The 26,932-nt window shown below is 57.0% G+C and overlaps 1 protein-coding gene across 2 annotated transcripts; it reads right to left on the reverse strand.

Moving 5' to 3' along the window:
• Window positions 1-759: 759 nt before the first annotated feature.
• PRR35 (proline rich 35) lies at window positions 760-26,932 on the reverse strand. Of its 2 annotated transcripts, none has more exons than XM_069809594.1 (3): window positions 26,239-26,932; window positions 5,649-7,360; window positions 760-4,597 (listed from the first exon to the last, which is right to left on the reverse strand). In XM_069809594.1, exons 2-3 carry the CDS (start codon window positions 7,268-7,270, stop codon window positions 3,664-3,666), a joined length of 2,556 nt encoding a protein of 851 aa, XP_069665695.1. In that variant the 5' UTR covers window positions 7,271-7,360; window positions 26,239-26,932; the 3' UTR covers window positions 760-3,663. The 2 variants fall into 2 exon arrangements, with proteins under 2 accessions (XP_069665695.1, XP_069665696.1); XM_069809595.1 differs by lacking the exon at window positions 26,239-26,932 and adding an exon at window positions 19,189-19,454.

Raw genomic sequence — 26,932 nt, forward strand, 5'->3', positions numbered from 1 at the left:
ACTGGATAAGCCACCCTGGTAGTTCAACTCCCATCCATTATTTAAATGCAAAGGTAAATGCTTTCATCTTTTCAGCTGGAATGGTGCCACCAGCTCGGCCACCTCCTGAGTGTCCCATCCTGGTGGCCCGCAGGCAGCAGTCCCTGGGCAGGGGACTGCCCTGGACAGCCATGGCAGAGCAGAGAGGGGAGCCATCCCCTCTGCGGGGGTGCCACCAGCACCCCTGGGGAAGAGGTGCAAAGGCTGAGCGGCAGGGTGGCATGGGGGACGTGGGACTTTACCCCACACCCTCCCATCTGCTCTTCCCTGCACCAGGACCTAGGTGTAGGTGCTACAGCCCCATGGCCCAGCCATGGCAGCTTGTCAAGGGAGCTGGGCTGCCTCTTTCCAAAGGAAGAGGCTCTGTGTGTGTGTGCAGCGACTTCTGTAGGAGGAATTAGGACCCTCATGGCTCCTGCGAGGGCTTTTCTCCTCCTGACGACTGCCTTCAGACACAGCGGACTGCCCCTCTCCCCAGCATGGGACAAGCCACTGGGGTCCCAGTGCTGATTCAGCAGAAGAAAACAGTCAAAATCCACCCATGTAACGACTGACCATGTGCAGCCAGCATCAACATCTGGCCGCATCCTGCTGGTGGCTAACCTTGAGCCTCCGAAATGCAGGGAGTGCGTGGCTCTGTGATGGAAAGCCATGGCGTGGGGCTGCTGCAGGATCTGGCCAGAGCAGGCAGGGCTTCCCAGAGAGGAGAACAAAGTGGACAGCAGCAACTTCCATTCGAGGTTTTCTTTTTAATGGTTTGGTTTTTGTTTTGTACATTCGTAAAACTGTGAACAATAAATACTGTGTGATCGGCCTCCTCCTCCCACTTGCCCCCCCGGCTTTCTGCAGAGGCGAGGGAGACCATGAGCAACGCGGCGAGGGCTGCTGGCACCGGCTCCGCTCGCAGGAGATGTGCCCAGCTCACAGCGTGGGCATCACGGAGCAGGGCAGCATCCCAGCTCAGGGTGGCAGGATGGAGTCAGGGGCTGGGGAGGGAGAGGTGACTTGTGTGCAGGCAATATCTCAGCTAAAAAGGGGTGAAAGGCAGCACTGCCTGGTAGTCTGGGCACAGACCTTCTGCTGAAGCCCAGAGCTGCTGGTCACAGAGCTCTGCTACCCCTCTGTTGTCTTGGACACCCAATTTCAGATGGGGATCTGCTAAGAAAAACAGTGTGATCCTTGGGGCTGGGAGGAGATGGGGCTCCCGGATGGGCAGAGGGACCTACACGTCTTGTTGTTCTTCAGAGGAGGTAAAGGCCGGGTGGGCAGGGAAGGATGTCACGGGAAAATGGGGCTCCAACTTCTTGGCTGTGCCTGTGGGTGCCCTGCTGTGCGCTGGATGAGGGTCCTGGCATGGAAGATGCACAGAGAAGCTGGTGTGGGAGAGAGTAGGGTGCCCTGAGATACAGGAACAGGGAGGTGCTGGCATGGGGAACAGCGGCTGCCAGGACTGTGTGAACGAGGGAGCTGGGAAGGGGTGGGTGACAGAGCGGCACAGGGTGGCAGAAGAGGCTGGAGAGAGACTGGCAGGCTGTTGGCAGTGGGTAATGTGAGCAAGGTGCTTGGTATGGAGGTGGCTGCTGTGCTGATGGTGTTACAGCATCCAAAGATGACAGCGCTATTCAAACCCAGAAAGGAAGGCCCAATGCCACGTCCTCTGGGCTCTGGGGTCAAGGATCCTGCACCCAAACTCAGGTCTGTTCTGGTGGCATCTCATGACCTTCACTTGGGCCTTGTGGGGCCAGGGCTATGCTGGGAAGCAGCAGGACATGGCCCATCAGGAAGATCTGGACCTGGCTCAAAAGGGCCATGATGCTGAGCTGAGCATCTGTCCTTTTGATTGCCACTCCCCGCCCCATACTTTTCAAGAGAGAGAAGAGACCAATAACTCCGCAGGCCTGTGTGCCCTAAGCAAAGTCCTTGAGTGAGAAATAAACCACTTTGATGAGGTGGAAGCTTTGTCCAGAGAGCAATCAGATGAGAAGAGTCAACTCTTCCTGTTGTCTGGGTCCATTAAAGTACTTGGGAGTCCCAGGTCCTATGCACGGGCTTGCCTTCTTCAGCCACCTGCATTAGGATTGTCCACTTTGTGCCCAGAGAAGAGCCAGCTTCTAAAGCTTCCTTGCTGTGTAGGTCCTTATTTGTGGCTTTGCTTGCTGTTCTCTTTGTCCTGCCCTTCTGCCCTGCATCCCAGCTCTTCTCATTGCAAATAACAAGCCACCAGGTCAAGTCAGTGAAGGCCCTGGGTGCTAACAGGACACCCCACCACCTCTTGAACAGGGAATGTGGATGGGAGAGGAAAGGGTACCTGGTTTTTCCAGGCTGAGGAGAGCACATTATACCTGCCACAGTGGGAGGGAGTCCAAGAAATCCTGGCCCAAGCACTGGGACATCCTGAGCCAGAGCAGATGCTGCTCAGCAGGGTGGCAGGGGACAGGGAGGTGTGACTGCCCTGCGGTGGGTACCAGCCTGCCCAACAGAGGCAAGAGCCCCCAGCGAGCACGGGGAGAAGGTGGCCTTTTCGGAAGGCCAGCACTCATCCCACAAGCAGCAGGCACGTGCCCGGATGGGTGGCTCTCTGGTGCTCTGGCTGAGGGGTGACCGCTCAGCATCGTTCCAGCTTGGGATAGGTCAAGCTTGTCCCTTCACAGATTGTTTTTAGGGTCTTTGCTCCTCGAGCAGTGGGGTATGTGGCAGCATCGTCTCACCCATTTTGCTGTCCCATGTGTCATCATTTGGGGGATTAGGATTAGTGGGCAGGAGCTCATGGGAGCTGTACTCTGCCTTCATGAGGAATGTGCATCATGTCTGCATGGGGAGAGGCCATCGGAGCAGAGGGACGGAAAGTCCTTTCTGTGTAAAGGCAAAAGAAGGAGCCGGACACTGGAGAACCGGTAGGCAGGAACAAGTCCCCACAGCCCAGCAGTCCCCACACGTGGCAAATGCCCTTGGCAGGAGAGCTCATGACCCAGGTGTGGAGCTGTGGCAAGGTGGCTCCCATGTTGTTTTGTCATTGTGGCTGGGAAGATGTTCCTGTCTCCACAGTACAGAAAGTACTTGGCCTCTGGGTCAGTCCAGCTGGGCATCCCTGCTGTGACTCTTAAGCCACCATGGGGCGAAGCCACCATGTCTTTACTCTGTACAAGGTGACAGCCACAGTCTGAGCGCAACCATGGCTGGACCAAAGCTTGGCCTTGCAGATACCCCGTCTGTGGTTCCTCCCCTGTCCACAGATCATGGGAGCTGGGTTGCAAAAGTCCCTGAGCGTCTCTGATGAGACAGCTGGATTAGCCTTTTACCGAAAGCTTGGTGCTTTCAACATTTTCTTTTTTTGCCTGCCAGTGACTTCCCGTTCGAAGGGAGCTCCAGGACCAGGGAGCTGAGGCTGTGGAGCATGCAGAGCCCAGAAGCACCGTCCTTGACACTGGGGTAGGACAGGGACTGTTTTTTTACACCTTGTGGAGTCAGCTGGGGGAGCTAGCTGGGACCCCACTCAACATGGCCCCAGCCAGGCAGTCGTTAAGCTTTCATCCATGGGGAAGAGGGAGAGCAGAGAGGTGGGACACTAGGAAGGTGAAGCATGAGGTGGTCAGTGAGATCCAGGAGCTTTCGAGCAAGGTGGACTTAGGGGTCGGCATGCAGAGGGCTGTGGACACACACTGCGTCTGTCTCGCTGGGAAGGCTGCAGGAGAGGGAGCGCTGCATGGCCCGGCAGCCCAGGGGCCCATCTTCAGTGGTGACTGGGAGCTGAGGGCCCTGGGTGGTACTGGATCTGCCATCGGAGCAGAGCAGGACGCTGGAGTCTGCCTCGCACTTGGTGGTACGGCTGTAGTAGGGCTCCATCACGTGCCGGAGCTCCAGGGGCATGGTGAGTGGCAGGACCTCAGCCTTGATCACAGTGCCCAGGTGGGCCTCAGAGGAGGATGCCCGGAGGCTCTCGGAGCGGCTCATCTTGATCAACAGGTCGATGGTTTTGTTCTCTGCCTCAAGGAGGCAGTTTGGCAGCCCCTCCCCATCTCCCGCCTCCCCGGTGGCCGTACATTTGTTGAAGGCCCCTTGGTCTTTGCCATGGAGCTTCTCACTTCCCAGGTTCATGTTGCAGGGCTCCTTCTTGGCCTGCTGGACCTTCTCCAGACCTTCAGAGGATCTCTTCACTGAGAGGTCCAGAGGCCCCTCATGGGGTTTGGTGGCTTTCTCCAGTGCCTGGTGGATGTGGTAGAGCTCTCTTCGGATTTTGACCAGCTGGTCCCTCAGCTCTTTTTGCCCAGGGGTGTCCTCCTTTGCCAGATCAGACAGTTGCTTCTCCACCTCTTGGTACTCTTCTAAGGTTTTGGACAGGTCCCCAATAAGCACGGTTGTGGCCTCAGAGTCCATCATGGTGGCAAAAGTCTCTTGGGGTCTGCTCTGCTTGCAGACACCATGGTCTAGGCCAGCACCCACAGAGGGAAGAACTTCAGTGTCATTGCCCCTCTCTGGTTCCTCAGGCTGGCCTGTGAGGACCTCCGCGTGCCAGTGGTCCAGGGCCTTGGGGATGTGGCCAGGGTTGGCCCTTGAACCACTGCAGAGAAGAAGTGGATACAATCAGTAGGGAAAGAGATAGGAAAATCCTTGGGCATATGTCCAGGGCCAGCATTACCAGATTCAGCCAGGGTTCCTCCACTGTCTGTTGCCAGCATGAGGCCCTTCCAGAGAGGACTTTGGTCTAAGCATGCAGACCCCTGGCTGGACCTGCTCCTGGAATTGTTCTCCCAGGAGGTGGATGGACCCTGATACAGGCTATTTCATGACACCCACCAAGACCAGTCTGGGGAGAGGGGGGCTGGTAAGTGATCCCACCTCAACTAGACAAACCTGGATTCTCCTTCTTGGAACACTGGAGAATGTTGATGGAAATGACCATCCCACAGTCCTGAAGGCCCAGCTGGAGGGAATCTCTCCAGCCAGCCTGAGAGCAGGGAAGAAGCAGGTGGAGATGGAAAACCATGGAGAGCTTCTCCAGAGAAAGCTCCTCCGGGTGCCAAAAGCAGTGGTTTTACAGTGACATTTGTCTTGGAGCCACAGCTGGACTTGCACAACCAGGGGAGGAACTGAAATTTTGTTAAAAGGAGCTGTGCACATTTCTAGCCCCAGGTAAAAGGAAATGTTTGGAAACGTGACCCTCCCTCGGGGCTTTGAAACCAGAAGGCAAATCAAAGGAATGCAAATGTGTGTGTTTAAAAATAGGCAATGATTGTTCCAGCAACCCTGGGATATCTGGGGACCCAAGAGGAGATTTCCTGGTGCTTGGGGAGTGCAGGTCCACACCACACAGACACCATCTCACTTCTGGCTCTGTATAAAACAGGGGAAAGTGAGGGACAGCAAGTGGTGACATAGCCCAGGTGCTTGGATGCATCTGAAGGCTATTCAGGTCCTTTGTTGTTGGAGGGCAGAAAGCCCTGCTCTGAGTGGGCATTGGTATGGACCAGCCTGGAGTGTGCTCAGCCCTTGGAGACTCATCTTACGGTTTACAAGCAAGTGGGGGGATCAGTAATACGATGGGGTGTGAAGATGGTGTTTTAGGGCCAATCAGATAGGAGGAGGAGGCAGAGAGATCACAGGCACCTTACCTGCTCTGGTAGCTGAGTTTTCCAGGCATCAGTCTTTCGGGTCCTATCAAGTCCAGACCATTGGCAGTGAACTTCCTCTTCAGAGAGCTGCCTGGAGGGCTGCTGGTCTCCAGACAGGTCACCACCGGTAACTCTGTCTTCCGGATGCTGCTGGGGGCAAAAGCGCCGTCCTTCATCCCCACCATGTTTTGGTAGATGTCAGTGGCTGGCTTTTTGCGTAGGTTGTTGAGGCCCAAAGCTGGGTTGCTCTCCTTCTCTTGGGACAGCCATTTCTCCTCTTCTTCCTGCCCCAGCATGGCAGGGTGGCTGAGCTCGGAGGCTGGCTCCTCTCTGACACCTTTGGACCAAGGAAAACTTGTCTTCAGAACTGGTACCTTCAGCAGCCCTGGTTTGGTTGGCTCACTGGGAGGTTTGGCTTGGGGCGGTGTGGGCATGACAGAGCCCACCAGCTGCTGGGCTTCTGGCTTACTGGAGGACATCTTGCTTTCAGTGGAGCTGAAGGTGTGCTCGAAAAGCAAGGGGTAGTAGAAGCGGGGAAGGAAGGCTGAGCGCTCAGGGCTCTGCAGAGGCTGGAAGTGGGAGGCATGTGGATGCATCAGCTGGGCTGTGGAGGCCAGGAAAGGCAGCTGAGCCAAGTGCGAGTGAGTTGTAGCACTGTTGGCCATGGAGGGGCTCAGGTAGGAGAAGACACTGGGGTTTAATGGGTAATTAATACCCAGCAGTGAGAGGTTGAGGCCCTGAGGTTCGTGGTAGTCACTGTAGGCTGGAGGGGGGTAGCATGGGATGATGTTGCTGTCAGTACAAGGTGGGGAGACCTCAGATGTGTTCCTCCTTTGCCCATTTGCCACCAGCTTCCACTGCTCCATGAGGATCCCGCTGCTGGCCAGGCATTTCTTTGGCACTTTGCAATGCTTTGGCTTAGCCTCTAGGTCTGGGGAGGCCATTTCCCTGCTTTTCATGACGTGGTTCTTGAGGGAGAAGACGTCTGTGATGATGAAGTCGGGCTCTACCTCCTTGCAAGGCTTTTCCCTCTTGTTCTTGAAACCAAAGACCAAAGTGTTCACTTCTGGTTCAGCTGGGTCACCTTGGCAACCTGCCTCTTCATTTTTCTCTTTCTTCTCCCCCGCATCCATCTCCCTCAACAGGCCAGCAACATCCTCCTCCTCCTCTTGGAACGGGCCACCTTCTTCACCAGCCCCTTCAGCAGGCAGGATCTCCACCCCTGACATCGGCTTGTCCTCATGGCTGTCCCTGACGGAGGTCTGCTTGATCCTAACTGACCCTCCTGACATGGCCGAGGAGTCGCAGGTCTCCTGCTCATCCCGCTGCCCGCGCAGGCGGGAGGTCTCCGTTGCATGCAGGAGTCGCAGCTCCGGGTGGAGCAGATTGCCCTTCTTGTAGGGCCAGTCGGACTCGATGAGGAGGGAGAGGGAGTTCTTGCACAGGCTGTACTTCATGTGGTTGTAGAGGTGGGACTTCTCCATGCAGGTGAAGGGGCACTGGAAACATTTGTAGTTGTATGGCTTGCCCCATGGCCTTGGGATGTAGTGAGGCTTTTTTGGCTTCCTCTCCTTGTGCTTGTAGACCGAGGTCAGCTTGCAGCCTACGTCGTCCTTGGACATGGTGGCAGGTGCCTGGAGGTGGCTCCTTGTGGGAACAGAGGGGCACGGCACGTGAATCTTCCCACACCTCCCTGGGAACCGCTGTGTGCCCTGGAAGAAGGACAGCATGGAGCTGGTGAGCTGTGCCTGCAGCTCCCCGGGCAGATGGCTTTGCTCTGTGGGCACCTCCTGGCCCCTGGGGAGTGGAGCTGCTGGGACCTCGGTCTGGAGCTCCCATGTTTGGGATTTAAACCCAGGCCAGTGATGGAATTTTTGCCCAAACCCTATTGGTGTGCCCATACATGCTGGCCCCATTATTAACCCTCTTTTGTCAAACCACCTCAGAGGAAAAGGAAAACAAACACTATTAAAGGCGTTGAAGCTAAACCACCTCAAGCTGACACTGAAGCGCCCAGGCGACCTGCCTGCCCAGCTGGAGCCTCCCTGGGGCAGCCCCAGCCCAGCCCAGGGATGATTTCCCTGCTGAGGGCAGGAGATGAAAGAGAAACCCGTCTGCAGCCCTGAACGCTGTGCTGGGCACGGAGCTGCGCGGCTTTGCCATCTCCTGGGGTGCTGCAGTGCCAGAGCCGACTGAGATGTTCCAAAGCTCATGCACCAAAGCTGGTGCAGAGCTGGGCTAAATGCAGATACCTGCAACCCTGCACATGAACGTGCAATCGTGGTGCAATGAGGACAGTCAGATGGACAGACAGGATGGGGGGAGGCTGCGGACCGACTGCTTTTAACCTGGCATCACTGCTGGAAAGGTGGTCCTGCCTGCCTGGCTGCATGGGACTGACCCTGTCCTCTGCCAGGACAGGGGTAATCTGGCCTGGAAAAACAATCCAGGCTAAAACACACCTCCCCACTTCCAGGTGTCTTCCCCAAGATTGAAATGTCTGGGAAACGTCCCCCGCAGCCCCCCGATGCAGGGCTGGCCCTTGTGTGCTTCCCACCGCAGCCTCCCTGGGGACGGTGGGCTCACGCCTGTCCTGTCGCCTGTCACCCTGCCTGCCCCAGGAGCAGGCAAGTGAGCACAGCACCCCGACTCCTTGCCTCCCAGAGGAGCCAGATCTGCAGAGGCTCCACGCTGATGAAATTGGGCTCCTCCACAGATGGCCAAGCAGCAATCTCCTGCAGTCACAAGGCACTCAAGACCAATGCACACGCCTGCGCCACCCCCTTCAGACACCTCTTTGCCCTGGAGGGACTTGCTGGCTTCCCCATCAGAACAAAACCGTGTGTTTCTCCTGGGGAGGGCAGCAAATTTGAGGGCTCATTTGGCGTGGGTGGGGCTCATTTCTCAAGGGCCAAATCCTTCCCCTGCGCAGCAGGTCCTGGGGAAGAACTCTGCCCTGGGAGACCCTGCAGCCAGGCTAGTGTGGGGATGCACAGCCTGGGAAGGAGAAGGAAGCAGCAGCATCTCCAGATTGCCACCGATGTGGCAACCGGAGCCACTTGGGAAAACAATCTGCTCCCTGGCTTTTGGGGAGAAGGAGACGAATTTTGCAGGATGGGAAGGGAAAGAGCGCGTCTCTGTGCACTGGGGCACACCGCAGCTTTGGGCAGCCAGGGCCAGGAGCTGCCCAGGGGCAGGTCCAGGCAGTGGCTCAAGGAGCTGACAGCCCCTGCAACGGGCATTGCTCCCCACCGGCCCGGAGCCTGCCCAGCCCAGCGCAGTCGTAGCCCGCATCCTTCTGCACATGGCCTGGGGGGGCTTCCCTGTGGGGCTGGGGGGGAGCAATGCAGCTCCCGGCGGGGGGACGGGCACAGAAGGGCCAAAGAGCTGGGATCAGAGTGGGATGGGCAGGGAAGGGGCTCGGGTGGCAGCAGCACCACACGGAGAGGCAGGTGGCCATGTGGCCCTACGATGCTCCCCGCCTCCTGGGGCTGGGTTGCATGCTGCAGATGGCTCCCCTTGGTGAGACCACATCCTTGGGGCTGGCTTCTCACCTCAGAGCCCCATGCTTCCTCCCCTGAGCACCCCACTCCAAGTACATATCACTGATCTGGCCGCAGCCTGAAATACCACGTGCCCGGCAGAAGCGGTGGCCCTGGGGACAGTACTGCCAGCCCCATGCCCAGGCCATGGCTGTGCTGGGCTGAAAGATGCTCCATGCTCTGCTACCCACTCTCCCCACCACTGGCACCAAGAGGCAGCACCTTCCTCTGGGAGCATGGTGAGAGCATTTGCGTGACAGGAGAGGGAATTACCTGTGTAGGACCCTTTCCACTTTCTTCCTGAGGTTTGTTGTCAAACAGCATAGAGTATCTCCTGCCTGCGATGGGGACAGGGAACAAGCCGTGCTGTGGCTTCCCCAGTGCGGCACAGGAGCCTGTGGGGCAGGCTGAGCTGCAGGCAGGGTTTGGGGACAGCCCTCTGCATACCCACGTGTCAGTTGAGCTGGAAGCTGACCCTGCTGCTAAGATCTGGTCTTGCAGAAAACAGGCGAAAACGTCCCCTTGTAATGAACTCCTGTCCCCTGGGATTTTGAGGGGAGCTCCAGGGGTGCAGACCTGACCTGTAGCAGCCAAGGCTGATTTCTCCCATCGCAGTGCGATGCGCAGGCAGAGCTCGGGGGCCCCTGCCTGCAGGTTCACCGCAGCGAGTGACAGCCTGCCCGCCTGCCCAGAGGGACATGCTTGTCCTTGAGCCCTCAGACACTTCCTACGTGCGTCACGCCTGTGAGCCGTGAGAGCACTGCACACCCGCTGCGATGCTCAGGGAGCAGAAGGGATGCAGCAGCAGCTCTGCAGGATGGGGTCCCTTTGAGCATCGCTCCCTGGCTCCAGCCACCGAGCCTGGAGTGCCCCAAGCATCCTGGATGTCGCTGTGCCCTGATCCCCTGCCCTATCTCCCTCTACACCCACCCTGCTACAGGGCAAGAAACACGGAGCAGCTGAGCGCGGAGCTGGGTGCCTTGGCCCGGCTGCAATGCACGCCGCCTGTTTGCAGGTCAGTTGAACAAACATTTGCTGTTTATATGCCAGAGGCAGATTAAATCTTTGCTGGGAGACTGGAACTGGTTGTTCCATTCCTGCACACCTGATCCTCCTCCTCCAATGCTGCTGTGAAAGCTGTTTGTTGCCCGGTGGTGCGGGAGACGGCAGAGAGCCGTCCCGCACGGGGACAGGCAGCTTGGCTGCTTCCACCTTCCTAACGCTGCAGAGAGGAACAGCAAGGGAGGAGAAGAGGAAAGAGCAAAGAAAAAGAAGGGGAGAGGGTGAGAAAGTGCCCCGTGTGTGAGCCAGGCAGGCTCTAGCGGAGCGGAGGCATCCCCAGGGCCGGATCAGGCCCTGCGGAGCTGGGAGACAGGCGTTGCGGCTCCTGGTTGCTGAGCAGTTCCCGCACCAGCAGATCTTCGTGGTCTGCTGAGTCCCTCTCTGCCACAACACATTATTTCCAGTGGGCTGTCAGCTGCGGCGGTGGGGGCCGTGCCTGGGGGCAGCGCGCAGCAGGGACCACGCACCTGTGCCTGGGAATTGCAGCATCCCTGCTCTCCTCCCCAGGACTGCTGAGGGGAGGGGGGGCATGGTCAGATGGAGGGAGTGGAGCGGCAAGGGGAGAAGAAAGAGACGGAGAGACAAAGGGAAGGTAGAAGGGAAAGATGCCCAGGAATGAGATCTACAGTCCCCGGTGCTCCAGTATGTAAAAAATCCCCAGTCCCAGCCTGAGCTCCAGACGCAGGGATGCAGGGAAGTACATGCAACCATCGGGGCAGCTGGACCGGATCACATCAAGAGTCCATCTAGCTCCATGTCTCTAATCAAAAGCAGATGCCCAGGATGTAGGGCAAGCATCTGTGGTACTGCTCCAATTTTCCTAACCCCTCAGCCATCACAGCACATCCCTACAGCAGACTGGGTGCCGCTGCATGCAGCACATGTCAGTGGCCCTCCCTGCCGTGAAACTACCTGGGCTTCTCTTGAAGCTGTGGAAATGTTTAGTCCCCAAAGCATCCTGCAGCAGGGAGTTCCCGGCACACTTTGCAGAGCTTCTTCCTTTGGCTTCCCAAGCCTGCTGGTCCCCACAAGTTCTTTTGATGTCCCCCAGCTCTCTGGCTGGCGGAGGCACCAACCATGGTCCCTGTCCACCCTCCAGCCACATGGTTCATCATCACACCCCTGCTTCACTGTCTCCTTTCCAGGCTGAAGCTGGACATAAGGCCAAACCCTTCCAGACCTCTTCCCCTTCCCTAAGCCTCCTCCCAGTCTGCGGCAGCTCTTTGCAGGTGGGAGCTCAGGCTGTCAGGTATCCTCTATCAATACAAATGAGCACTGCAGCCCTCTCCCTCCATACATAGGCATAGCTGCGCCCACCGCTTAGGGGAGGGAGAGACAAAAAGACTCTGTCGAAGTGCAGCAGTCTGGTTCAAAGACAGGTCTTCTGTAGACTGTGTGCCCATCGGAGGAGCTCTGCCGCTGTGAACTTTTCCTGATATCAGCTTTTTCAGACCCCCAAGAGCTTTTCTGGCTGGAACAAAGACCCCATCTCTCAAAATGATGTCCTCCTTTCTTTGCCACTGTCTTCTGAGTCCTTCAATGCTGCGTGTAGGCTGCCAGGGACCCGCAATGCTCCCATGGAAATTGGCTGCCCTCAACCTTTCCCAGATGGCCATAGGACCTGGCATGGAGGAAGGGGCTCAAGAAAGCTGCTGAAGTTCTGCACTCAGTGATGCTGGGATGAACCTCCTGCGTTGCACATCGTCCTGCAGCTGCAGGTTCCTGTGGTCTCATGAGCTGGTCCTACCCTGCACATATGGGAATTCATTTGCGGCACAAAATGCAGGGACAACTATTCCTTGTCCCTATGTCCACCCAGCTGCTTCCTTCTGGGCTGTCCAGGTAGCTCATGCTCTTGGGGCTCAGCATCATGCCAATCTGTGTGGTCCCAGCATTGCTATTTGTCAGCAGCAATTGCCATCCCAGGGAGCGTGCCGCTCTGATGACTGTGCTAGCCAGGATGGTACAGTGGGGACCGGGGGAGGGTGGCTTTTCTATGGGATCTCACACTAACCCCACAAACCATCCCTTTCCTGCCATTACCCAGACTGTCCTGTTCAGGTGCTTCCTGTGGGGTTTTATCCCTTTTCGGTCAGTGCTGAGGCTGGAGCAGCCAGATAGGCATCGCAGGGAGGGGAGCGGGTGGCAGCGGGGAGCCACCGATCAATGCAAACCACTTTCCCTACGCTACATGCTTTTGCCGCAGGGGCTGCCTGGCTATTAGTGAATATCGGGTCCCTTTTCGTTTTCATAGCCTGGGGTTGTGTGATTTAAGCTTTTAAGCATTTATTGGAGGCTGGGACGAGGGCAATTGGCCATGGCAAAGCAGCAGGCACTTGGCAAGAGGAGGAAAACCTGGGCTGGTGAGGCCTGAGAGCTCTGTACCTCCCAAACCTCACCCCATACAGCAGCTGTGTGCTGTACAAGAGTGACTCTGTGAGGCTGCCCTTCTACGTCCAGCTTTGGGGGTCCCTACATCAACGGCTTTGAACTATTCCCATCTCAAAATGTGCCTTCCTCTGGCTTGGTCTCTATTGTTGCACCAAAATCTCACCTCTTCCCAGAGCCACATAATGTCTTCAGAAAGGCCTGGCGTTTCCCACCTGCCCCCAACTGCCAATCCTTCCATGTTTGCCTACCTACCACGTCCTTGCCTGTGAGGCCCAGAGGCTGTGACCCATGTCCCGTAGCTCAGTGTGACTCTGCTGCCAGGAGGGTTCTTCATCACCAGTTGCACATCTCCACGTGTGGGGTTGCCAAACCATCTGCTTCACATCCCGGGGGCAAGCCAAAGTCAGAGTCATGGTCTAAAGATCTGATAGCATTTGGATTCCCAACCTTTAGTTTTCCAGCATTTGGAGGGATCTGGAGTTTCAGGTTGGAAAAGCTCACGTTCCCTTCCCAGGCAGCTTTTGGTGAGGGCCCCCTGCAGAACCAAAGCCAGTCTGTAGCCCTTCCCAAACACCAGCCCAGACATGAGGTGGCTGTCTGGGATCACCTGCCCAGCCTTGGTGTGTCCTTCGGGCCAGATGATGAACCCACTCCCTGCTGTGTGCCAGAGCCACAGCACCTTCACGTGTACAAGTCTTCCCTAATTTTGTGTCAAAATCTTCTTCCTTCTGTGCACTTGTTCAAGAGGTGTTTCTATGTCTCTGACCTCTCTTGAGCTCCTCTGCTTCTAGCCTCCATCCCAAAAAGCAGCTGTCTCTCCCTGAATCTCAGTTAGCCTGAAGACTCCCCGGGGCAACACCAGCATCCTATGAAAAGCACACGTGGTGGCAAGCGTTCAACCAAGTGACAATGGGTTGGAGTCATTGTCTTCTGCCTGTGACACACACAACACAACTCACAGGCTTCTTGAGAGATGAGATCAGGCCGTCACAGCCTCCAGGCTACTCTCCAGAGATGTGAGGGTCCTCCACCGCAAAAGGCTTTCCTACCACAGCCTTTCCTGCCGCAAGCCCTTCAGGGGAAGAGATGTACATCTCCTGGTGAGGAGATGTAAGACTGTCTCTCCACATTATATCAACCACCCGCACAAGCTTGTGCCTGAGCCCCACTACAAGAGTTCCCTACGCCTTCCTCCACCTCCACTTCTACCTGCTAATGGAGCCCCAGGAGACCACAGGTTCCCAGCCGTGGAGTCAGTGGCTCAATGGCAAACAGACCGCCAAATCTGTGAAGCCATCAGTCTCCAAATGAAAATGTGCAGCTGGGTAGAGGGGAAAGTGACCGTGTGCAAGCTAGGAGGGTCAGCAGTGTGGCTGGCACCCAAAGGTATGCAGAGGAGATGGTGTCCAAGGCTGGCATGGTGAGCAGGGGAAGAGGATGAATGTCTGGAGAGAAATGGGGGATACTTGAGAAGTGCATGCAGCTGGAATAGGAAGGTACAGTCCAGCTCGCCTGTCTGGTAAAGTCTGTGTCATGCCTGTGATGTGCAGGGCTCCTGGAGGTCCAGATGGCACCGGAGCGTTACCTTGCCTGTTCCCAGGGGCTGGAAGGGTGCTTGATGTAGTCACCTTCATGCTGGACATGATATGCTGCTTATGAAAAATTTCCATAACTTCTTCCAGTTTCTATGACCTCTGAAGTTTCTTCCCCACTCACAGGTTTCTCCTTCTCTTGCTGGTCTGACAGCCCAGGATGGCGTCCCACTGCCTGTGACCACCGCCCTGGGAGATGCCCTCTCAGCCTTCCACTGGGCAGAACTTTGGGGATGGTGGCACATCTCCAGAAGCCCCTTCCTCCTGGTCACCCGGGCCTGTCCCTTCCCGTGTGCTGCAGCACACAGGCAACAGTCTGAGCAGGCCAATGTGGGGCTCAGCTTTGCACTGCTTCCCAAAATCCACTTCTTCCTCCCACCACAGACCGATCCACGTGAGGGTCCTCCATGTGGACACAGCCATTAGGTCATCTCTTCTGCCCTGTTGCAAGTACAGGTTCCCAGGCTGGGTATGGCCACAGTGCACTCTGTCACCTCCCCTGCAAAGCAATGAGTTCTGTTGCACAACGAGGTGCATTTTGACACCCCTTGTCCCACCAGAAGGCTCCATGACTTTCCCAAACCTCTGCAGTCAAGTTCCTCAGCACCAATACTTTAAAACATTCTCCTCCTTTTCACTTTCCATTTATCCTTGGACAGTTCACACTCCTTAACTGTGCTAGGGATGGGAATGATAGGAAAGGAAGGAAGAGCTCTTATCATGTCTCCTAAGACACCCCAAAGGTGGCCAAAGGTTCCTGTCTTGATATAACCTTTCTCACATCCTAAGCTCTCTCCCACGACATACCTGCTGCGCTTGTACTAGCTGCTCACATGTCTTGCTCCACTGAATCAGTCTCCATTTTGCAACAAGAAAATTCACCTTATTCCAGTTCAAATCCACCTGATTTCCTTTGAGGACAGGGCCAGAGGGCCTTCACTCCTCCTCTGCTTGCCCACCTCCTCCCCTGCAGTCCAACCCTCTTCTGCTCCTGTTATGTGTCCACTGCAGTATCCTCAGTTGCCTCATTGCCTGTGCTACAGGAGAGGATGTCCTCATATGGACATCACAAGTACTTCCCTCAACCTTCCCGTTCCATGTCTTTGTGTCCCCATTCAATGCATCCTGCTTTCTTCAGGGTCTTTCCCATCCTCTCCTCTCTTGGTCCAGCTCTCAGAAGACAACATTCTGGCTCTGCTCGTGTGATGGATTTGGCTCCTTTCCTGCAAAGCTGCCTTTTAGCCAGTTGGCCCTGGATGTGTCCTGCTTCACAGGGTTACTCCATCCCAGATGCAGGACTTTGTACTTTGCTTTGCTGGTCTCCGGTGGGTCACTGCCAGCCCATTTCTCCAGCCAGGAGCTGCACTTTGCATTGCTCAGCACAACCCGTTCAGCCTGGCAGTCCAGCCAGGTTTTGACCCACCTCGTCCTTATGTTTCCAGTTTGGCCATGAGGATACTGCAGGAGACCGTGTCAAGGGTCCTGCTAAGGTCACATAAACAACATCCCTTTCCCTCCCCTTATCCAGGCAGCCAGTCGTCTTCTCACAGAAGGCAGTCATGCTGCTCCAGCATGATTTGCCCCTGGTAAACCCACCCTGGCACCTTCTCATCATTCTCGAGGCTGGAAAGGACTTTGAGGACTTGCTTCACAACCTTCCCAGAGACTGAGATGAGGCTGGCCCACCCTGGGTGCTCCCTGATGGGTCTGAGCTGCTTGTGCCGCAGGGTACCTCAAGCCAGGGGCCATCGTGTCCTTGCAGGGACCTCTGCATATCTCAGCAGAGCGTGGGATGGAGCAAGCAGTGCCTGGGGGATTGCTTGGCTGTCCGATGGCTGACCCTCTTGAGAGTTTCTGAGACGGGTCAGCCTCCCCGGGGGCTTCCCAAGCAGAGCCCTGCCAGTGGCAGCCACCCAGCCCTCATTTGAGATCGCCCCATGCAGCCAAAGAGCCTTCCTCAGTGCATCCCCGGGACACGGACCCGCTAGCAGACACACTGATTCACTCCCTCCCTCCCGCTGGACCTTCCTGCCAGCCTGGGAGGGCAGGGGTGGGCAGGGGAGGGCAGGGCAGGAGAGGGGACCGCAGGCTGTGGGGGACAGACCTTGGCACAGACAGAGTACACCCCTCCTTCTTCCTGGCTGGGATCCTGACTCTCCTAGGGCAATGCCTAAAAGATTCCCCCCCCATCCTAAGTTAGAGGACAGGTCTCTTTTTAGCCAAAACATGGCCAAGATGGGGCAGCGACTTCAACCACCCCTAGAAAAGGGGGCTGTTGCAATGCTGTGCCCACACACATGCGGGCTCGTCCCTGCTCCTGCCTGCCAGCTCCCGGCACTGGGTCCAGCCAGCGATTTTAGGATGCAGCCATGAGGGAGATGTTTAAATCACAACAAGGTCTAACCAGCCACCAAGGAACTGCCACCTGCAAAGAAATGAGTATATTTAAGGTAAAAGCTGATAAACTAAACTGGTGGGGGGGTTGATGCACCAACCCAGCAGCAGTGCGTGCAGTACAGACTGTGGCACTGGTGCAGTTTGGTGACCACATCCATGAAATCCAGCCTGTTGTAAAACCCATTTCAAAACGGCCCCAGTTAGGAACCTCCCCTGTTTCTCCCTCTCCATCCTTACATAAGCAGCAGCAACTCCACCTGCTAAATAAAAAAAACTAAAGGGGAAATGGTTTGCTGCTAGTTGGGAGAGCGTGGGAACAGCGGGGAAATTGCAGGGTGGGAGAGATGGTTGGGATCGACTCCAGTGAAGGTGCAGGAGCTGAACCAGCCAGAAGCCCTCTTGCAGGGATGCGACCACCCTGGCTCTGGGCCAGTGGGCAGGGCAAAGTCTGCAGGAGAGAAACTCTGTTTTTTTTCCTGGGGGATAGCACTCTCCCAGCAGAGAGGAGGGAAGCCGGAGGGACACGGTCCTGGGAGGAGGCTGGCCAGCCGGGACCTCGAGCACGCCAGGCAGCACTCTTTTTGCAGCCGCTTTGCAGGCAGATTTCCCCCCCCGCCCCAACCACGTATTTAGTCTCAGGCAGGAACATTTGCGATGCTGCCGGCTCACCTGCAGGCAGTGGACACCTCTCTGCCTTCTGCCTGTTTCTTGATAGGGGTGTTTGGTTGTTTTTGGTTTTTTTTTTTAAATGCAGATCAAGGCAGCTCCCAGGATGCTGCTGCCTGGTGGTCTTGCTCCCTGTGTTTCCAGCTCCTTCCCCCCACCTAAAAAGGGTAGAGCAGTGTTTGGGCTGCAGCACAGGGACAGGAGCCGAGGGATGTCGCTGAGATGCTGAGCGGGCAGGTAGTGCTTGGCCACGAAATCACCCAACGAGGTCTGTACTGGCCAAGGAATGACCAGGAGGAGTAATAACGGCCTGAGGCAAAGCCACGGGGACTTTACGCAGGGATGTTATTAGTTGGTGCATAAAGTGGGGAAGGCAGCTCATTAACCTGTGCTGTACCGCAGGACCACGTGAAATGGCTGTGCAGCCACGTTCTGCAAGTCCTGGGCTGCCCGGCACTGTGTGTCAGCAGCACCGGCGGGTGCCGGGCCAGCGATGTCAGGACCAGCCGCTGTGAAAGTCCCTGAGATGCCTGTGGAGGAAGGGGGATGACTTTCTGCCTCCCCCCGCTTCAAACCTGGGTGCCCCCCAAACTGCCCGTGGGTCAGGCAGGGCTCTTGAAATGCCTGGGGGCATCCAGGAGAGGGTGAGAAGACCCAAGGGGATGAGGGGGTAACACATCCACAACCTCCCATCCCAGATTTTCATAGGGGGGAGCCCAAATCCTCCTCATGGAGGTGGGTGAGCAGGATGGGGTAAGAGCGGGGTGACCCCATGCAGCCATGCAGGCAGCGCCCGACAGATGCCCAAAACCTCTCTCCATCCAGGTCCCAGGATTTGCCACCACCATGATACACATCTGGGACTTACTGACCTGATTTCCTTGCCCTTATTTTTAAGAAGGCTCTGACTGCTGTGAACTGTTCCTTGTTACGTGACCTCTTGATTTAATTGCCAAAATCATTGTAAACACACATTCTGTGGTGTGAGGAGGTATATTCCTAGTCGACACCATTAAGCATTTCGGTAACTAACCTCCTCCAACAATTCAGCAGCTCAGTTTAGTTTTCGCTTCCATTAAGAAAGATTTAGAAGAAAAAAAATTATGGATAATATTGTCTTACTGCTAAATTTCACCCTTCCCCTCTGTTTGAATTTCTTTTTTGCAATTGCAAATACTTATCACATCTCCAAGCCTGCAGAAAACCATTGCTCTTCTTGATTATTATACGAACACGGAGAGGTTAATACGTTAAAATTAATCTGTGCTCTGTGCCCGCCCAGCCTGTTTCCTGACACATTGCTTCATTTTTCAGTGGGAAGAAAAGTCAGACCTCTGCAACCCACCACACGGTTGCGGGGAAACCATCCAAAAATCCACCACAAACTTTCTATTGTCAGAGACTCGCGTGAGCAAATTCCCAGCGAAGGCAATCGGACATGTCATTAGGAGAGCAACCCAAGCAGAAAGGCCCCATATGACCTCCCTGGTGCCGAGCGCCTTTAATAAGAAGGAGTTACAAGGCTTGCGAAGAGACTGGCGACTTGGATCAAAGAGCATCACTTGGAAATGATTGCGTCCCTGCACCCAGCGGTTTCTCTGCCCATTCCCACAGTTTGCACATCCCCTATCCAGGTACTGGCTCCTGTCTCCCGGCTGAGCCCCTGCCTGTGGCATGGCACCGTAAGATGGCTGGGCATTTTTGGGGGGGGAGAGTGCAAAACTGATGGGAGAAGGCAGCCTTTAACAGGGGGAATGTTTCCCCTGTCCAGGTCCTTGGTGGGTTTTTGTGCCCTGCCCGGCCCTACAGTGAGACCCTCAGCCGCCCCCAGCGCCTTCCCCCCTGCCCACCCCATCCAGCCCCAAAACAGATTGAAATGTCAGGACTTACAGCTTGGCCCCCTTTCCTATCCCAGCTGGGTCCCTGCTCGGGGCCGGGAGGCTGCAGGGAGGCTGGGGGAGCGGGGTGAGGGCTGTCCCCCCCTGGCTGGGACCCAGCGGTCCCAAACCCCACCGAGGCGGGGGGCAGGTGACTTCCAAAGCAGCTCCTGAGCGTTTACAGGGTTGTTTGCAGGAAACATCAAACTCGGGAACAGAAGAGCCAACCCAGGAGTCATTCCCCCCCCTCGCCGTCCCTCCCCACCCTCTTGCTTGGTCTCATTTGTACCGATTTGCCCCGCAGGCTTCTCGCTGATTTGCCATGTCCCTGGCAGGGCTTCGACCGGGGAGGGGGAGCAGGAGCCAGACGGGGAGCGGATGGGGGGGGAGCCAGCCATGGGGAGGGTGATGGGGAGAGGGATAGGCCAACAGGAGCCTGGCTTGCCAAAAGCAGTTCAGACCTAGAAAAAGCTTTAATGTGCACAGACGGAGCAGGCTGGGAGCAAAACCAGCTGGGCTGGAGGAGAACGTGCTCAGCAAGAGGCTGGTTTGGGGCTGGGTGCGTGCGTGGCTCGGGGCTGGCTCCTTGCTCCAGCCCTCAGCCCCTGGCGGGGAGGCAGAGGTGGGAGGGGGAGGTTAGACGTGAAAATTCCCCTCCAACTTTTCCTATTGACGAGTGACGGGCAGGATGCCAGCCTGGTTTTCTCCGGCATTAATCATTTACCTGCTCCAGCCGCCACCCTTGCCCTGACAGCTCCTGCACCACATCTCCAGCGCAAGATGCCCCCCCCCCCCCTTTGCGTGACGTGATGGACACCTTGAGCTGGGACAGCCCCGCCATCGTCCCTACCCCGTGCCCACCCTGGAGCTCATTCCATCATCCTCACCCCATGCCCATGCTGGAGCTCGTGCCCTGAGATCCCTGTGTGGGGCTGACCACCATCATCTGTGGAGAGAGAAAGAAGCTTCCGATGGGGGTGATTCAGACTGCGGGTGCCCCTGTCTCCTCCCCTTGCAGGTCCCTTTCTCCTACAATAGTGAGCCCCAGGCCACCCAGTTTTGGTATCTGGTACCCACCTAAGTGTTGGCCCTGGCTGGAAGGACCAGGGGCAGCTGTAGCCTTGAAACACCTTGCAAGATGCTGGATCCAACCAAGACATCCGCGTCGGGCTGACCCTGCATGGCATTGTTTAATGCAATTCCTTAAAATCGGACCCTCCCAAAACTGCCTGATGCTCTGGCCCAGCTCATCTCTTTGGGGCCAAGCAAGGGGACCGTGCGTCCCCCCTCGCTGTTGACCCACCGGCTCCCTGTCACCTGGCCGCATCCTTGGTTTAGTATTTTACAGGACTCTGGTGCCAGTGCCAAAGTCCCGGATCTGGCACCGGGCATGGCAGCGCGGGGACCCTAAGACCTGTCTCCGGTGCTCCCCTCGGCTCTGCACCCCCTGCGCCACGGGGGGGCCCTGGCTTTGCTCTTGTCCCCAAGCCATGGTGGGGACGCAGCCCTTCCTGGGCGCATTGCAGGCAGCCAGTCCCAATCTGCCGTGGCGCAGGGCCACCTGTGCTGGCTGCCCATGCCATCTGTGAGGGGGGGAGGTCGGGGGGAGCCGGCTGCCATCCCCCCCGCCCGGGTCAGCGAGCAGGGGGACAGCCGGGGGTGGGGGGGGGCACGCCTGACTCGCTCCATCCCAGGGTGCTGGCACTGCCACCTGCACCCGGCGGGAGGAAGAGGAGGGGATGGCGGCAGCCCCCTCAGGTTTCTTCTGAGGTCTCTTGCCGCGGGGCTGGGGGGACCCCTTCGGTGGGGTGCCTGGGGTGGGGGGGACAGGCTGCACCCCTGTCCCCCTGGACGGCTGCAGCACCACACTCCCTACCGCCTCTGCGTGTCCCCTTGTGCACGGGAGCAGGGCTAGACCCCGGCTGAGGTGTGTCTTTGGGGGTCTCTCAGATCCAGACACCCCCCCCCCCATGCTGTGCACATGGCTGAGCGTGGGGGGGGTCCCATCCTCTCCAGCCCAGGACTGCCCTGGCTCTGGCAGAGGGGTGTCCCAAGGGGTGCAGCCCTAAGCAGCCCCAGGAGCCTGTTAGCAGGCAGGGGAGCTGGAGCTGGCTCTGATCTGCCCTCCTGCTCATGCTGGTGGCAGCCGCCATCCCCTCATCCCTCTCTGCTCAGCTCCGGGGGCATCCTGAGAGCTCCCGGCCGCAGCCGGAGCCCACCGTGTGTCTGGAGCTGTACAACTGCCGGAGCTGGGCACCGGCAGGTTCATTCCAGGAATCCCCACAGGCGCTGCGGCAATCGCTGTCCTGCTTGCAGGGGACGTCGTCCTTTGATGAGACGATAACGGAGCCTGCCCTGCGCCTTCCTACAGGTAGCTGGAAAGTTTTATTCATCACCGGCTGCTGGAAAGGTCACGGCGTCCTCCTCCCCCTTCTATTTCTGGCCCATGCCCTTTCGCCATCAGAGTGGGGAAGCGCTCCTGTCCGCTGGACCTCGGACAAGCCATCTCGGTATGGCCACAGCCCTGATGCCTCGACCCTGGAGGTGCGTGGGAGGGCAGTGGGGAGGATGCTTTCTGGCTGCGCCCACACTGCCCACACCGGCTGGGCTCTTTACGGACCAGAAAAACTGCTGTGGGGCGATGAGAGCTGTGTGCAGGCTCAGTGCCTTCAGCTCCAGCCCCAGCACAGGGAAATAATGGGAATTTTGGGATGCAGACAGCGTACGTGATGCTGCTGGAGTCTCCTTGCTACAAAACCCCCGGGACAGGGGTCTGGCCCTGAGTGTCACAGGCACAGATGTGCTCCCAAGGTAATGGGGCTGAAGCAGCCCGTGCTGTGCCTGATGTGGTGTGATAGGGGTACGGTGGGGACTGTGGGTCTAGAGGGACCCCGGGAAGCACCAAGCCCTCGCCCAGGGGATCGGTCCTTCAGCACACACACACTGGCAGGCAGGCAGCTGCCAGGGGCTCTCAGCATCCCTGCACAGGTTGGGCTGGTGCTGGTGATGAGAGGGAGAGTCACGGGAGCACTGGCGAAGCATAGGCTGTGGGACGCTCATGGGTCTTACTGGTACCACCCAAAAATGGGGAGCAAAAAGGGAACATCCCTCACAGACAACAGGAGACAGAGAAAGGGGATTCACCCTAAAAATAGCCCTTTGCCCAAACCCTGCAGGTTTTTTCCTAATTCTGGGAAATACCCAAACCTTCATCTGAGCTCTTCTCTCCTGGGGGGCCAGGCAGGACCAGCCCCGGGGATCTACTGGGCTTCCCAACCGCAGTGGCCTGCGATCACCCCGGACCCAGCTCTGCGTGCATAGATCAACTTGCAACTGTGTGAGAAGCCCCGGAGACCGTTTGCAGCCTGGGGAGGCAGCTGCAGACCCCCATTGCTACCCACTTCATCCCGGCACATCTTGGGAGGGCTGTGAACCCAAGAAGAGCTGCAGAGGAGCCCAGCTCCCATTTCCAGCCTCCCCAGCTTGCCCAGACGGTGTTGTATCATTAGATCTGGCCTCGCTGTACAGAGCCCAGCCTTTTCCAGCTCTGGGCCAACCTGAAGAGGCTTAAGAAAAGCCCCGGGGAGCTTTTTCATGCCTCTTTGTTCGTGGAGCAAAGATATTCCCAGCCCTGAATCTATAGATTGGCCCTTAAACTAAAACAACCTCCGGGGACCAGAGAAACAAAAGTAGATTTTGGTTGTGGTTTGTTGTGTTTTGTATTTTTTTCTTTTTCTTTTCCTGCGTAGACAGCCTTTGCCCAGGAGGGGTTAGCATGAAAAATGCATGTGGGGATTGGGGGAATGGGGGAGTGTTAGGAAGAAGCTATCGATCAAGTATCTCTGAAAGCCACACAGCTGTGCCAGCCCTGCTGCCTCTGCCAGCCCTTCCCAGTGCTCCCAGTGCCGGGCTGGGTGCCCACCCCGGGTTTGGGCTGGGGCGGCTGATGTTGTGCCCAGTAAACCGCCCCGCATCCCAGAAAGGAGCCCGCGCCAGAGAACGATTAGATGCCTCTGCAATCCCTGCCCTGTCTGCGGCTCCCTCTGGCCAGGCTTGCAGCTTGCTCCTTGTGATACGGCACGTTGGAAATGGGGTTGGTCCCTTTTCTCCCCAGATCTGAAGGATGCTTCCCTCAAGCTCTGCAGGACGGTGCTGAGAATCTATGGAACAGCAATGGCTCTGCCCTCTGTGTCCATCAACCCACCCGCCAGCCCCACACCTCTGTGATTGGAAATAATAATAATTGTAAATAATAATGAGCCCAAGCCTGATGCAAGCACAGATGACAGTCCAAGCGCCAAGGTGGGCAAGCAAGCCCACCTCTTGGCACGAGAAGAGCAAGCTGAGGGCATCTCCGGGTACAGCAAGCACTGGTCCTGGCAGGAGACCAGGGGGACAGGTCCTGCTCTCAGCTCTGGAGCTGCACTTGGTCTGATCCCTGCGGGGCTGGTGTTCCTGTACAGGCAGTACCCTCGTAGCTGTGTGGGGGCTGTAGGTGCCGCCAAGAAACCCAGGGTACGATCCCTGGCGTAGGGCAAGGCACTGCAGGGGTAGAACCTTCTGCAGATGGTGCTTATCAAGAATGGGAATATGTAGGGATAGAGCTGGCATGGATGCTTTGTGCTATTGAAGTCCCCGTCACAAAAACCAACGCTGCTAGCCAAAACCAGTCTGGGGGCTGCAAGAAAGGGCAGGGCTGACTTTAGGCTTCAGCTTGGCCAAAAGTGCCCTGAAATTTGTCCCAGATTTGAAATTTGGGAAGGGTCGGAGAGGAGAAAAGTGGCGAGGAGAAAAGCAATGGGAGATGGGGATGATTTGATCCTATGAGGGGAAAAAAAATCCCTGACATCTTTGCTTCTCCTTCTGGCTGGGCACTAGTGTACAGTGCTGGGCACCTCCAGCTTCGCCAGCGGGCACTGGGACAGGGGCAGCCGGTGGTACCTGCTTTGCTACCCCTTCGCCTGATTTTGCTCTGCTCCTGCCATGCGTGCACCTCCTGGCCCAGGGGGTACGGCTCGGTGTCCTGCTCATGGCTGGGATTTTTGCAGTGGGGAAGCTGAGTGCAACCAGCTTGGCAGGGGAGAGGAGGGGCCTCAAAAAAGCTGGGCGGTGGGCATTTGCAGTGCCCTCATTTCAGTGGGGCAAATCTGAGAACATTTACCACCACGAGGTGTTTCCAAAGGTCCATCAGCTGACCACTTCCCACAGCCGAGGGGACACAGCCACCGGCCAGTGTCCTCTCCTCTCCCAGGGACTCCCCGAGCCCCTGCCAGCTTTTCCTGCACTGCCTAATCCTGGCGATGCTGAGCTATTGAGAGCAATCAGATTTCCCCCCCCCTTGCCCAGGAGAAGCTCGTGGTAGCAGAGAGAGAGTTTGGACCAAATCATTGACCGCATGGCAGGTTGCCCAGCACAGACCCCCAGCTCCCTGCCCATCACTGCCAAACCCTCCGGGCACACCTCTGGCCCTGTGTGTCACGGGGGCATCAGACCTTGGGTCCGTAACCCAACTTGGTCACACACGATTGCCTTCAGGATCAGCAACTCCAGCCATGCCCAGAGCCCTGGCGTCCATGGGCAGGGTGCAGGGTGCTGCCTGGGCTTCCCCCCATCCCAGTCCAGTGTGGTGGGGATGCAGCCGTCGCTCTCCCACCCACGCTACCCCGCAGAGCTGGCTCTGCTCGCAGACGTACCTCTGACTTAACATTGCAGATTTTCTGAGTCCCCTCATCTAATTACAATCTTAATTACGATGTGTTGCTAGATTCTGATGCCCCGATGAAAAGCTGCTCCCCTGGGCTGACCCTTTTGTACATGCACAGGGGGACCACAGCAAACGCTACCACTGCACAGGCTGACGGGCAGGACTGGGGGAAGGTGAAGTGCACAGATGGGGAAACTGAGGCACAGAACAAGGGAACACCCTCAGCCTGGTCTCCCCCTTGCACACACAGAGCAATTTTATCATCTATGCACTCGCTAGGGGTGTATAAGCAGAAATGCCCCCAAACATTCATTTTAATGATTTTGTCCCTCTGTAAGTCATTTACGATTACAGCTGTCCGTTTTGCCTGGGTCCGTGACAGCTTGCCCAAGTGTCTGGGAGTTCACGGAGGTTCCCAGCCCCTAACACAGCCAGGGCTCTTCAGTCCCCACATCACTGTCAGACACAGTTGATACCCCAAAGAAAACCAGAAAAAAACCCCAACAACCCTGCTATAAACTCTGCGTGGCCATGGAGAGCACGTAGCTGTTGCTATGATTATTTTCCATTCAGCAGGACACAAACTATGTCAGGCACGAAGTCTGTTCCCCCACCGTGAGGACGGGTATATGGTATAGGGAAAGCCGCAGCAGGTGGGCTGTATAGAGCCCCCCCATACATACCCACACAGACACATGCACACACAGACACTCGCCCGGCACGCTTTGTTTTGCGTTTTGCTGCCGCGTTGCCTCCAGCCCACGTCCCCCATTCAGCCCTGGCTGGGAACAGTTTCCTTTGCAAAGGAGATTCCAGCACACGAAGGTGAAGGCAGCCAGGCAGGCGCTGGAGGCAGCGGGCTGAGCAAAAGTGCTTTTTAAAGTTGTTTGAGAATTCTTTTTGCTCCTTTGTAAAAGGCAAGGGGAGCCCCAATGCGGGCAGGTGGGACGGGACGGTGCCCGGGTGGGAGATGTGTCAGAGCAGCCAGGCAAGAGCCGCGCGCTGCCTGCAGCCCAGGCAGACGTCGACAGCAAGAAATACGAGCAAACGAACCCGCGGCTGGTTCGGGATCCTCTCCAGCTCACAGCAGTGGTGTTTGCAGGGAGAGAGGCTGAGGCTGGGCTCTGCCTGACCCAATCTCCCACACGCCCAACCGCCATCCTGAACTCTGACTTGCACAGGCACCGCTGGCCCCGAAAAGGGTTAAAAAAGCCCCACTAATAACACTAATAACTGCCCCGTCCTTCCTGCCTGCACAACAGCCGGGCGCTGCCGCTCACCGGCAGGAGCGGAGTGGGTCCCTCGCACCTTCCCCCTCCCCGGGACAGCCTCCTGGGGAAGGAGACGACGAGGACTTACCTGCACGCAGGACTCCTCTTCCCTCGCTGCGGCTCCGCTCTGCCTGATGTTCACTCTGTGAAAGTGGGAAGCGTTTTAGATCATGCAGTAGGTTATATATTGTCTGCAAGTCTGGCCCTAGGGCGTCCATCAGTTGGTCTTGCTTTGCTCCTGCCCCTATATGGAAGATGCATCACATGCTCCGCGGCTCCCAGCTATCAGCCTGGCGAAAGGGGAAAAGAAGAAGGAGAGGAGAAAGGGGGAAGAAAAAAATTAAAAGGATCTTCATCATCATGAAAGAGGCAGAGAGAATTTCTCAGTGGAAAACCCACCAGCCAGAAATCCCTGCCTGACCCGAACTTTCCCCGCTCTCCTTTTGTTATCCCTGGCTCCCAGTGGCCCCCTTTCATCTGCTGTTCAAGGCCAGCGAGATGTGAAGGCGCCTTCGCCTTGATCCTGCGCCTGCCTCGCCGCCGAGCAGGTGAGGGGCTACGGCTTCGCTTCCAAATGCCGCCGTCCATCTACAGCTCTCTGAGTGCAGAATATTTATCCTTCCCCAGTAATGCCCCTGGTGCTGCCAGGCTGGGCAGGAATGGGGTGCTCCCAAGGCTTTCCAACCGTCCTTCCCCGAACGTGCCTGGAGACCAGGTCCTGAGGCATCAGGGCCACCGTGCTGGTGCAAAGCTGCCGAGATGGCATCTCCTGGAGTGGGGTG

This window comes from Haliaeetus albicilla, chromosome 22 (assembly GCF_947461875.1).
Source record: "Haliaeetus albicilla chromosome 22, bHalAlb1.1, whole genome shotgun sequence".
NCBI lineage: Eukaryota > Metazoa > Chordata > Aves > Accipitriformes > Accipitridae > Haliaeetus > Haliaeetus albicilla.

Bases quoted from the DNA above. Each gene is read 5' to 3' on its own strand.
- PRR35 (XM_069809594.1), bottom strand. From the start codon at position 7,270: ATGTCCAAGGACGACGTAGGCTGCAAGCTGACCTCGGTCTACAAGCAC. The intron at 4,598-5,648 runs GTAAGGTGCCTG...TCTTCTCTGCAG, and splicing joins AAACTCAGCTACCAGAGCAG to TGGTTCAAGGGCCAACCCTG.